Raw genomic sequence first — 13804 nt, forward strand, 5'->3', positions numbered from 1 at the left:
CTGGACTGAATCGTGTCTTGATATCAGTATGCCAAATACATATGTACCCCTGAACTTGATCTTTCGATTCCTGATATGCGGTTTCACATGATGATAAGTGAAATGGTTTGGTACCAAACAAGGTCGATTTAGTTGTTCCTTCTTTTCGAACTTTTGTAAAAGTACAGTCACGGATCCTTAAAATCGGATGTCCCATGGCACGGTGATGGCACGATAAATAACCCTCATTCCTAGGCGATATGCACAAATCAAAATTTGTAGCACTTCACTTACATCTAGATGAATAGGAAAATTCAACAATGGAACGTAAAACAGTAGACTTGCTCTCTATGGAGATATTATTTCATTGCATGCATATCTGCTCTCTCTCTCTCTCTCTCTCTCTCTCTCTCTCTCTCTCTCTCTCTCTCTCTCTCTCATTCCTTTTTATAATGTCCAAACAAAGAACAATGCAAAACCTTTCTAAAACACTAAAGACTTGAGATATACTAAAACAACAAATAAAACAAACAGATTTATAATAGAAATATAATTGATATGCAGTTTTAGACTGAATGTTAGAATGAAAATTAATTCAAAGGAAAATTCTGCAAAAATATATACGTTTTAGCAATACGACATGAAAAGTATAGTAACCACGAACATCCACTGTCCTTCAGCATGGAATTGACCTTGAATCTGCGTCCAGGGTGTGGTTATTGTGTATCGAGTTCTCTTTTTATGCCATTTTCAAAAAGACATAAGAATGAATTAGATAGTTCCATTATATAACTCTGAATAGTTCGTTATTGATTCGATAATAAGGTTAGAAAATGCGAATCTATTGAAATCTGCTTTTGTTATGGCACGCACTAGAATTCAATAAATACATATTATTTATACACGGGGAATTCCAGAAATCACCAGACCGAATAACCTACTAACCTACACAGAACTGGTATAGGTTATGTTTACAAACATAAAAAGCGGGGCGATCGGTGTAACTTTCATATGATTATGAAGGTACTTCTTGTACCATACAACTAAAAGTTCGGCGTTTTGAACTATTGATCGGAACATATCAGATCAATACCCGGACAACCCTGTTAGATGACACTCCACATTACACGCGGGTCTTGAAAATTGGCCTTTGACAAGGTTAATGAATATTTGGTTTTATAAATTTTTAAAAAATGTTTTTGCATCGATTCAAAACATATTTTCGTTTTTAATCAGCTAAAGAGGACTCATCGTCGGTTACCCACGGGTGCTTCTATTCGATTATCTCCATCGTGAGTGGACTCAAAACCGTGGTTTGCGACGATGAAGAGGACTGTGCTGAACAACACTATGAAGCAAAGCCGTTGATGATAAACGCTACAAAATAACCGCTTAAGCGAGGGAGGAGGTAAAGTCAGGGAGGGGTAAAAAAAAAAAGGGAGAGGGGGATATATACCCCTGACCACTGCAAAGTTTTATAATGATAAGTCAACCTGAATTATACATAAAACACGAAGAGAATATGTAAATAATAAAACATGACAAAATCTACACATTTCTGTTGAGAATATCCAATTATTGTTTTCCACATGTAACTTTAATTATACACTGTGACACATCAGAAACTTATATTTTCTATGTACAAATTCAAACAAATTTTAGTTGCCATATTAACTGAAACAAACATTACAAAACCGAAAACAGCTAGGGTCTTATGGTTGCATTTTGTTTTAACGCAACTTTGACCAGAAAAACTGTATACATACATGTACTTGAAAAATATATTTCGTTTTTAAACATACGAACTCAGATTATATGACGATTTCAGCGTGTGCCTACGTTGCATTTGCTGTGGAGCTATCTTTCGTCAAATCACATAGAAGAACATTTCATCAACTTTGACCTAACTTGAATACCCACTTCAATCGTTTGGCGTTACAGTCTCGTACACGTAAACAGTTTGCCTCAAGAACATAACCATTAGAGTAATATAGTATTACACAATATAGAGGAGATAGAATAGTATCAACATACACCAGAGATCAGTTTGTGTTTTGTAAAATTTAAAAAAAAGTCTATCATTGGTAAATCGGTCCCCTAAGTCATCTCGAGAACAAATACAACACAAGATGAAACTTTTATACGTAAAGCACTAGATATCACTATAAAAACATCACATGTAACACACACACGTGTGAGTGTGTGTCACATGAACGCACATCACATAAACAAATATCACATTACAAATTGCAAGCACTATACATTAAGCTCCGTGTTTTCATACTGGATAACAAAACGTTAAACCGTGGATGCGATTTACTTTTGAAAATACATGAGGGCATGAACTGCGACTCTTCACGCCTGCATGTTGACAACAAAAGATATTGGGATATGGCCTCAATATGTTTTGTTGTCAACATTCTGGCGTGAAACATTGCTGCTCATACCCGCATGTATTTTCAAAAATAAAATTTATTTTTTATATTTACAGTTTACTTTCACCTCTGTCGGAATATTCCAAGCCGTTAAAATAGTCGTACTATCCTTATCAAGATTCATACGCACACTGTTGAAATAGCCATACATTTTTAAATTGGTAAAGATATCGATGGTAAAAACAATGGAAATGCAAATATAATTTGACTTCAGGACTGAATTTTAAGTCACTAAAAATTGTACTCAAAATTCAAATGTATTGATATTTGAGATATCTGTGTACTCTTTTAAAATGTTTAACTTTATTTTATTTTTTTTTATATTTGACAATAACCATGAATATACAAACACATTTCCGTTTCTATTCATATTGCATTAACGAAAAATATCAACTTCTACACATTGAACAAAAACTACATGCATAAAAATAGACAACAACTAACAAGTGGGCATGAATGAAGACAACTCATGGATCACAGCAGGACTCTACATAAACAGTGATCATATAGAGCATAACGTCAGCGAATTTAACAGACAACGAACACAAACAGTGATCATATAGAACATAACGTCAGCGAATTTAACAGACAACGAACATAAACAGTGATCATATAGAACATAACGTCAGCGAATTTAACAGACAGCGAACATAAACAGTGATCATATAGAACATAACATCAGCGAATTTAACAGACAGCGAACACAAACAGTGATCATATAGAACATAACGTCAGCGAATTTAACAGACAACGAACACTGCACCAATTGTGAACTTGCATTGATATTGCATCATTATAATTTAATACCCCTTGAACATATCATGGACGAAAAATATTGAATAGGAAGAAAATGGAAGACCTACAACTCAACTTATATTCTATTTTTCTATATACAGTGAGACAATGATGTATTGTGCTATGTTTTAATTCGTGAATCAAAACTGCTTTTGTAGGTCAATATCACAGAAAGCGAGATATGGCAGTATAGGGAGAAATGGGGGTGGGTGGGGGTGGTTACATTATCTTGTTATTCAGAGATACAGAGAAACATTCCTTTTACCATTTTATCAAATGGCAGATTTTTGCATTAACTAGGATTGCTTAAGCAAACCCATTCCCACAGTTCCTGCAAATCTTAAACAGAGATCACAAAAGATAGTTAAAAGGCAGTTAGTAACATATAGCAATGCTAAATCAGAGATTTATCTATCAATATAATGACTGTAAATCATTTGTACAAAACACTCATAATGATGCATTTATCAGAACGAGACCATGTGCTCATGCAATGACATTTCAAAAATAAAGTATCTCATATAATATCAGATAATAAACTTAGCAATAACAATGATAATGTGATCAAGTGAAAAACACAGAGAAATGACTTCTTTGATCAATACATACAACTTAGAAACTCACAATACAATTTCAAAAAACACATACACTCTCACATAAAATCATTGTCGACTATTACTACTGCATTAGGATTCATCTTCACGAGAGATAAATTCACAGACTGAGTACATTTTAGCGTTCCAAAACGCAGCGTACAGTACCGACTTTCTGGCTTCCTTACCGTTTTTCTCCACCCACTTTTTGAGGACTGAGAGATAGTACTCCGCCACGGTCAGTTTGTGGATCTCTTGGTTCTTCCGCTCTTGAAATATCACATTATTTCCGATTTCTAGATTTATGAATGCAGAGGTTGGATCTCTGTCAATCTTAGTAGCAATTGTTCGAAGTAACCTGCCGTCTCTCTTCACTACTGTGAATTTCATTTTGTCTATTTCATCTTCACTCAAACCACCCAATGGCATTATCTCCGTATGATCCATATCTTTAAAAAGAAATGCGAAATCTACATTACAAATCGTAAAATGTACAATTTATGTAAAGTTTCGTTATATTTTTGGGGCCATTTTCAAGATAACATGGACTATTGAATATTCTTTTACTCGTATATTTTCCCACCTCTTGGGGGAATTTGCACTACAAACAATAAATATTTGTCCTTTCATACAAATACCACTCTGAATGTTGTACATCGCATACCAACACTAAAAATGATAACGTAATATGACATACCTTCACATAACTCTGCGTCCATTTCAAGATCTGAAAAATATATTCGTTCGTTGAATGTCAAGTGTAAAGGAAATCAACCATAAACTTCATTCTAGGTAATCACAATTCAGGGTCATACTTAAATGTGTCTGCAGACTCTTACCATTAGCCACCCCTTCTTTTAACAGGGACCCGGATGATCCTGTAGTACAAGTTGACCTTGACCCAAAATGTTGGTTATTTCCACCCGATGAATTACAGCATTTGTTGACGACCTTGTACACAGCGAATAACACCAGGATAGAAAGGACCACTACGACCACACATAAAATAACCAAAGTCATATCACTACGACTTCCTGAAACAGAAACGAGATCTAGATGCAATATACCTACTCGCACACGATTAGGGTTATGTCCCTTGGATATAGGGTGCTTAATTGATTTATACTAGACCTAAATGTTGATACACACCATGCGGCGGAGACCAGCCAGGCGTTGAGGTCTGGATTTTATCGATACCCTTTGAATGACCAGAACCAGATTCTGTAACAGAGGAGGCTGGCGAGGCTGTTGAATATGCTGTTTGGTTGACACATTCAGTCCTATCCGAATTATCTGTACACGGCGCACAGGAAACGGCCCCTTTCAACCATTCGAAGTACCTAAAGGCCCAAAACAGCATCAAATTTGTGTTTGCCAAAATCTCAAAACTAAATGTAAACCTAACAATACGATATTTCATAGTAAATAGTTAACAAGTACCCGTCCTTGCATTTCCCACATCGTGAATTTTGTCGGCCGTCACATGGTACGTCCGTATGACGGTTCAAATCATCACAGGGTGTTGAACACTCAACGCACACTAAACCTGTCTGTCGGTTACTATAGTAACCGGGATCACAACGGGTGCAGTTTGGACACTGTAAGGCCCCGAGTTTCTCATCATAAGGAATACTAGTATCCTACAAAGATATAACGACTTTTTATTTCTTTAAAGAGGTTCGCACCTGAGATTTGGAGTTCTATCAGGGTTTTTTGGGAAGTGTATCTTTGATTTCTACATTAAAAGAGAATTAGGAAATTAAAAAGAAAAACTGGGGTCACAATGCTTGCATGTTATTGGGCTACATTGTTCTAAACATGAAAATACCACAATTTAAGTTCGAGGACTCTTTTCAAGCGTTGGATTGTGTAATTTGTAACCATTCTCCTTGAATGGTTTCCGTCCCCACATCTTGAAAATGACAATACACGGCAAAGACTCAATTTTTCCATCAGATTTAACAGCTATGTCGTTATTGACCAAAGTAGAATAGTTGTGGGAACTCCTAAGTCTTTTGCCTGCTCTCTCGGCAAGACGGTGCCATCTTGGGTGAAAACGGAAGAGCCGCCATCATGGCATCAGGAGCTCTGGTGCCGGGTAAGGGGCTAGGTTTGTCCACACTATACTTCTGACTAAACCAATCGCATTGGTTCAGTGATTGGAGTGTTTGTGTCATAACCGGAAGGTCATGAGCTCGAGCCCCGCTCGTGCCTTGGCCACGTCTGACCTAAGACGTAGAATAGTTATTGACTACCTCTTAGCCAAACGAAATGAGAGTCGGGTTCTTCAGGATGAGACTTTAAAAGCCGAAATCCTGTAATCGCGGCTTATGTTGTTTCGATAACGAACCCTCGCACATTCGCCCCAAGCTCCATGCTTAGGTCTAAAAGGCGGGCGGGGGGGGGGGGGGGCAATAAACAAACAAAACAAATACGACAAGGAATGGCCTAGATTCCGAATTGTGACATTAAAAAGATGACGTTTTCGCTCCACTTTCCGTTAAAAATGAAAAGACCATTATTGTTCACCAGTATTTCATATACAATTCAGTTTCATCTTACCATGTTGACCGTTTGCTGGTACCCACGTGGACACTTGCAGCGCTCGCATCTTCCCTTGATTTCTGAGTACCTCTTCTTGCCTGTCTCACAAAGCGCCCTTTTTGCTAAAACTGGACCCAGAACCAAGCAGAGTAAACACAGCGCTGTTACTGTAGAATTCATTGTCATAAAATCCTGAAAGATACAAGAAGCTTTATTAAAAAACGAAATGCAGACTCCGTTTTATTAAGTAAGCAGCTTCGCATATGAATCAGTATTTGCTACTCTCCCTATTTTCAACTTTTTCTCCACCGCAATCGGACCAACTGTCATTCCAAACTCTTAAAAACCAAAAACGATTAACTGATATTGATCTGTTCAAAGCATTGCCACCCTTGGGATCTAACGTCTTAGATGACAATACCTCAGTCAGGGACAACTTCTGAAAAACAAGACTACAATTTGACAAAATGATATGTGGTGATCCTTATATCGTGTACATTGAAGTCTCAAAAACAACGTACCCAATTTAAAGGGACTGAGTCACGATTTTCCTCCAAATTTTGTTTTTCACTTTAAATGATCAAAATCTACAGTCTACTATGTTTAGAAGGTTTCACAAAAAAATTAAGGTTATTCATCATAACCGAAGCTCATTATAGAGAGTTTATTATTTGATTTGAAAACAACGATTGAGGTGTGTTATTGTTTACGAAGTTTTCAAAATGAATAAATATTGATCCAAGTTTATTATATAAATCACATCTCAAGTATACTTTAGGTAAAATGTGTCATTTAAAAGTTAAACATTTGTCCCTATAAGAGTAAAACAAAATAAAACACGTAGTAAAACAACCACAATAAAACACTCCCTCCCTCAAGCACCCCCCCCCCCCCCCCCCCCCCCCCGTTGTTAAGATAAGGTAATTTCATTTAATAATCGATATTCACTATCTAATGCACATGATAATGCAAACAACGCATACATCTATACTTTATTAACATAAATAATCAATGAATGATTACACTGGCTTTCGCGCACACTTAGCAGATAAACATACATACTTGGCTAACCGCCAGAATGTCACGCGTGACATTTCTTTGTCACACAGAAAACGTAACATCTTACTTCAATGGCCATAGATTAAAACCGAGAAAAATAGAATAGTTACTTACGTATCTGAAATATCCTGTACATCGTTCATTTTAACGCTACACATCGTGATTACTTTAATATTTCACGAAACATGAAAACTCCCTTCCGTACAACTTTGTTTACGTTGAACAGTACTGTAAATCACATGGTCATATTGAACTTTGTTTTTGAAAGACGATTGGTTAACCTGGTTCTTTCAGTGGGTGAATTCCCATGCCATATTACTAAACTTTATTGATGAATATATAAACCAAATATCTAGTAACATGATTTTCTTAATCTCAAATATGTTAGGATAGATATCTGAAATCTCCCGTACATCGTTCATTTTAACTCTACACATCGTGATTACTTTAATATTTAACGAAACATGAAAACTCCCTTTCGTACAACTTTGTTTACGTTTGAGTACTGGAGATCACATGCTGAGATTGAACTTTGTTTTTGAAAGACGATTGGTTAACCCGATTCTTTCAATGGGTGAATTTCCATGGCATATTACTAAACTTTATTGATGAATATAAATACAAATATCTTGTAAAATAATATTCTTAACCTCAAACATGTTAGGATCTGTAAATTTTTCTTAAAAAAAAGAAAGAAAAATTGCCATAAAGCATTGTCATTATAATCCATGAATTTACACACCAGTGGTGATCACCGGGATAAACGCGACATTGGTGGGTTCGGTATTGTTGGAAAGCGGTTTCGATTCTTTTTTTCGGGTGGGTATTTTATCAACTTTCCCTTGATTTAACAACTATCCGTTAAACAATGTGTGCACGGGTTGTCGGGTAGTGGAGTTTTCTTAGTGATAAAGAAAGCCCGCGGAAATTGGAGATCATACGTTAACATAATCCCCGCCAATCGTATATTTGTTTTATTCTGTCATTAAAAATCATGCTGCGGTCGTCATTGATGATTTTGCAATTTTCGAAATGATATCGAGCCACTTGAAACTGCATACACGTACTTAATATTAATACATTGAAATTGGCTAGATATTTCAGAACCTGCCAAATCGTCAATCAATGGGAAGATTGCTTTAAAAATTTCACAAACATTGTATGCAATTGATTGTAATTTCAGAGTAAGTACAGGCATGTGTGTGTGTAACGCTAAACTTGTTATCACTCTATGTACAGGCTTATGGTTATGCCTGGTTGATATGAAACTTCACGTGTGGCTTTGTTATCAAGAGAAGAACCCTCTTGATTTAAGGAATGAATTAAATTTTTGGGGCGTATTAGACTATATAACCTGGTTTGGGTCAGTTTACGCTTTACAATTGCATAACTTCCTTATAATTTAATGCAAAAAGTCAAAAGTGTTAGTTAGCATCAAACTGTACATAAATACTGAAAAATTCAAATCACTTGCGCCGCGCAATGATTCAATTAGCAAGCGTCAAACTGTGAAGACAGCCATCTTAGATCTACGCGGCCTATCTAACGTAGTCTCCATAATATATTATTGTCGTCTGCAATATGTAGATTGTTTATAGATTTTGAAGATGGCCGAGAAAAGGAAAGAATTGTCACCTGCTGTTAAAACTATCATTGTGAGGGGTATACGTCACAGCATATGGTTGATACACAAACCATCCGTTATGGAATAGTTCTAAGATTTAAGAAGAGAGAAAGCACAGAAAACAAATCTCGAGGCAGGCAACCACGAATTCTGGATCCCAGAGGTGAACGATCTCTAGTGAGGATGATTTCAACGAATGGTAAAACCCCTCTCGGTTATTTCACCAACACCGACCTACACATCTTAACGGCTAACACAGAGATGTTTATATCGGCAAGGGTACAGCAGACGTGTTGTGAAGAGAAAAGCGAAAGCAAGTGAAGCGAACCGTAAAAATAGACTGAACTGGTGCAGGGGTAAAGTGAGGTGGAACGTAAATAGTCAGTGGGACAAACCGATCTTTTCTTCCAAAAGTCAAGTTGGTTTGGGTGCAAATCAAATGATTTTTATATGGCACCGCAAGGACGAAGCGGAACATCCCGACTGCGTGTGGACCCCGGCTCAGCGAAAGGTTAGTATAATGATTTGGAGTTTATTAACCTGGTAGGGTGTGGGAACCATAAAAACTGTGGATGGTATTATAAACAGGCAGAAGTACATGTACATTGAAATCATGGAAAATAATTTGTTGCCTATAATCGCACGGCATTTCCCCGACCAAATCTTCTTGTTTCAAGATGACAATGCCCTATACAGAGAGCCAGAAACGTTGAGAATTACAAGGCTAGAAATACCATCAGCTGGTCAGCACAGTCGATTGATTTGAACATCATAGAAAATGTGTGGTTAAAACGTAAGAGATGATTGTAATATTGTCTTGAATACATTTGGACTGCTGCTGAATTTTCATATGCGATCACCCAGGAGTGGCAAACTTTGATTGTTGGTTATATACAGGTGCTCTACGGATCGCTGCTAAGGTGTTTGAGAAAAGTGATAAGGGTGAAATGACAAAATATACTGAACACAGGTATGTCTTTTCATTACATTTTTTTCAATCCCCTAACGCAACGTAAACAAACATCATGATGTTACGTTTGCTGCCGACTTATGACACACGTCTGAAGATATTGAGAAAATATGGGAAATTTTTTAGTAGTTGATACCACACAAAACAAGTTTTGGAAATATATTAGAAAATTCAATATTCTGCGGCTTTTGATCTTATGGATTTCGTTTACTACATTAAAACTTACCCTTTCATGCAACATTGTCGTCAATATTAAATCTGACACAGGAAAATATATGAGCAAGTAACTAATCGCGATCCACATCAGTGCGAGGTGACGTCATATGAGAAAATGTGACGTCATCTGATAACATGTGACGCAACGTAACTACATCAAAGCTTACCTAAAATCATAGTGCAGTAGATCTACATGAATGTACCTTAATGCACTTCAACCTATATGAAGTCACAATGAAAAAATTTCGACACAACATACATGTCTATAGTCGTAAGGAAAATGTCCAAACTCCCATTCGAGGCCTCATTACGTCATCTACGTATAGACCTCTCCTATTTGACGCAGTACAATATACAGATTTGTATATTAGATATGAGTCCGCGATTATCACATGGGCAAATAACACTAAAGAAGTAGTTCGTAGTTAAAGCTTGAAAATATTGACCTTGAGAGCATTAATATAAAAATATGGATTTTATTTTAAACATAAAATGAGCAAAAATCATTAATAAAATGTTGGGAGACTGTTCATATTAGAGTGTAAAGTTATGAATTTGATGTTTACGCTTTTGTTTTGAACTGTTTACGTTTGACGGTATGTTTTTTCGTCATTGTACAGTGACGTCACACAGTATACGCAGTCTAAGAAATCGATATCCCATAATGCCTAACTGGAAGAGTTTGGTTTGTAAGCAAACGAACTCTGGCGGAAATTTGGGAAAATGTCATGATAGAGGGCGCAGAACTACGAGCTCTAATGACTAAAGCGCAAAAAGTAAATGATATAGCTGTACCTTTGTCAAGAAAATATTTTTCTTACCAATCCCAGATGCCCCAATCAAAATGGTGGAGATCTCACAAATAACACCTTGGTCTAAGATTGTAAACTTATGTGGATTATCATCCTAACCTTGTGTTCCCTTAGCTCCAAAATACAGTTCCCGTGGGGATTCGGATTAGAAAAGATTGAAAATACGGATGTATATTTAATTGCTGTTATAAAATTTAGAAATTCATTTCAAAATTAAGGATTATCTCCCTCACGCATAGCTCTTATCCTTCGACGAATTTGACTCCACTTTTTTGGCACACTGTTTTCCCCTATAATAGCTCTAAAACTTCATTGTTATTTCGGATTCCAAACATTTCGGTTGAGCATCACTGAAGAGACATTATTTGTCGAAATGCGCATCTGGTGCATCAAAATTGGCACCGTACAAGTTTTACATTATGACCCCTGGGTCGAGGCCTCTGCTGGTGGACTGTTAGTCCCCGAGGGTCTCTACATCCCAGTAGCTAAGTACTTCGTTACTAGCTTGAAAATACGGATGCATATTTAATTGCTGTTATAAAATTTAGAAATTCACTTCAAAATTAAGGATTATCTCCCTCACGCATAGCTCTTATCCTTCGACGAATTTGACTCCACTTTTTTGGCACACTGTTTTTCCCTATAATAGCTCTAAAACTTCATTGTTATTTCGGATTTCAAACATTTCGGTTGAGCATCACTGAAGAGACATTATTTGTCGAAATGCGCATCTGGTGCATCAAAATTGGTACCGTACAAGTTTTACATTCAAATATACGGAGAATTTTACAACAGTGATTTGCGTACAAGTAGTATCTATATACGCGTCGTACTTGACATCGACAAAACAATCTGTGTATTTAAAAATAGTATCTTATTGATAATCTATTTCATAGATGGCCTACAACAGTGCTGCAATTTACATTAAAAAGAAAGAAAAATGGTTTTGGATGGTGGCTGTTAGAGGTGTGTCCCCATACCAATGCATATTATACAAAATAATTTGCATATATTAGCTTGTATATGACCAATCAGAGACTAGAATGCCATAAGAATTAAATCATTTTCGGATCAAAAGTCACGGTCACTACAAGACACTTCATAGAAAAAGCTTGTAGACACTCATTGCGAGGGGATATCCCAGGCTTGCGGAACTCTTGTTTTGGTTTGTTAAACCATAATTCAATATCATCAAGCGATAGGCTGCACACTGTATCTTTTTCATAACCTACATGACCTGTTTACTTTACATGTGTACGGTTTACCTACATGTAAAGTCTTCTGAACTTTCTCTCGTGTATCAACCTCGTGTTTAACTAATCCTGCACGGAAATAGGGGACCAATTTTTCAAGGCCCTGCTCTTCTTGAGAAGAAATTTAAAGGAAATATATTTATATATACCCATTGAAAAGTTTGACCCTAGTATTGTGGCCTTACCCTTACCCCCAAGGGCCAAAATTTGAACAAGTCATTAAGGATTCGTCACATAGCTTTTGGTTTTTCTGGTCCAGTGGTTGTCCAGAAAAATATTTATAAGATACCATCTTATTTTCACTATTTCTTAATCATCACCCCTCTGAAAAGCATGTCAACAATTTTGAATCCCCTTTACCCAATGACACCTTATGACAGATTTGGTTGAAGGTATGTAAAGTTTACAAACAGACGGACGGACATGTATAGCTTATAGCTCGGGTAAACAAAAAATTCCCACAAAACCAAACTTGTCAATGTTTCATTAAACCCGGTGTTAATTGTTGTTATTTTTGGTGTTTTTCAGGGGTTGATATGATATATTTTAGGGTGTTGGTATTGGTGGTTTTTGTTTGATGATTTCTTCGGGTTCAATAGAAAATATATCTCTATTCATATCGAAAAATTTTCCGTAATCATTGCCATAAAGAGCACTGTCAATGTAATCCGATATTTCACAAATAATCGCTCCAGTCGGTTTTTCCTCTCTCTTTATCTCCCGAAATCTGAGTGTCACAAACTTGAAAGCAAGGGCAAGTATACCAGAATATATACATGTATATATTCAAAGTTTTCCATTACTCAAACCAACACAAGATAGTAGCAGTTCAAATTGGCTTCCATTTACACATCCTGGTGCCAGTCCAGAATAGGGCGAACTAAATTCAAACAACTCAAAAGTACCTTAAGCTGTATGTGCAGACTCCGAGTGCAGTCTAAAACAATAGGTGCTCAAGCCTTATCGATCACCCGATTATTTGTTTAAGATATCAATAGCCCCAAGGGCTACGAAATCTATAATGTTTTTTCTGTTCTGCATATCTAAGCTAAATTTTGATACTCAGCAGCTGTATCAAACAAGATGTGTTCGTAAAACACAAATGCCCCTGCAAAAGCCAATACTAATGAAAGATTTTACATAATGTGTATGCAATATCAACAATTTATGACTAATTGGACCCACCTTAGAGTCAGCACCCTTACCCCCAGGAATCCTGAAATTTACAAATTTGGTATATGCCTTCACGATCTTCTTAGATATGCATTCAGTTCTTATTCAACAGAGGAAGTAAAGAAGAAAACATTGTGGGCTTGTCGCAGGGTAATAAATTTTGGTAGAGGCCTTCCTGACTCATTAGATTGAGAGTAAAAGAACACGACCTTATATATCTCTTAACAGCATCGGACTTCCATCGACCCATTCGCTGTATCGCATTTTCAGAAAAACCTAACCTAGCTGCATATGTTGCTGCTCCGATTCGAAAACTGTGACCTTTGTACAATTTTGGATTCAAACCCATGA

General features: G+C 36.6%; 1 protein-coding gene across 3 annotated transcripts; it reads right to left on the reverse strand.

The window, feature by feature from the left end:
• Positions 1–1557: 1557 nt before the first annotated feature.
• Positions 1558–7842, reverse strand: LOC125657499 (uncharacterized). Of its 3 annotated transcripts, XM_048888105.2 has the most exons (8): positions 7520–7841; positions 6708–6785; positions 6365–6538; positions 5243–5442; positions 4952–5142; positions 4642–4836; positions 4500–4529; positions 1558–4251 (listed from the first exon to the last, which is right to left on the reverse strand). In XM_048888105.2, the coding sequence occupies exons 3-8, from the start codon at positions 6530–6532 to the stop codon at positions 3896–3898; spliced, it is 1140 nt and encodes a 379-aa protein (XP_048744062.2). In that variant the 5' UTR covers positions 6533–6538; positions 6708–6785; positions 7520–7841; the 3' UTR covers positions 1558–3895. The 3 variants fall into 3 exon arrangements, with proteins under 3 accessions (XP_048744062.2, XP_048744054.2, XP_056003679.1); XM_048888097.2 differs by lacking the exon at positions 6708–6785 and having other exon boundaries at positions 7520–7842; XM_056147704.1 differs by having other exon boundaries at positions 6365–6785.
• Between the last annotated feature and the right edge of the window lie 5962 nt (positions 7843–13804).

Source organism: Ostrea edulis, chromosome 1 (genome assembly GCF_947568905.1).
Source record: "Ostrea edulis chromosome 1, xbOstEdul1.1, whole genome shotgun sequence".
NCBI lineage: Eukaryota > Metazoa > Mollusca > Bivalvia > Ostreida > Ostreidae > Ostrea > Ostrea edulis.

Bases quoted from the DNA above. Each gene is read 5' to 3' on its own strand.
- LOC125657499 (XM_048888097.2), bottom strand. From the start codon at position 6,532: ATGACAATGAATTCTACAGTAACAGCGCTGTGTTTACTCTGCTTGGTT. The intron at 5,143-5,242 runs GTACTTGTTAAC...TTGGGCCTTTAG, and splicing joins TGTGGGAAATGCAAGGACGG to GTACTTCGAATGGTTGAAAG. The intron at 4,530-4,641 runs GTAAGAGTCTGC...TATATTTTTCAG, and splicing joins AAAAGAAGGGGTGGCTAATG to ATCTTGAAATGGACGCAGAG.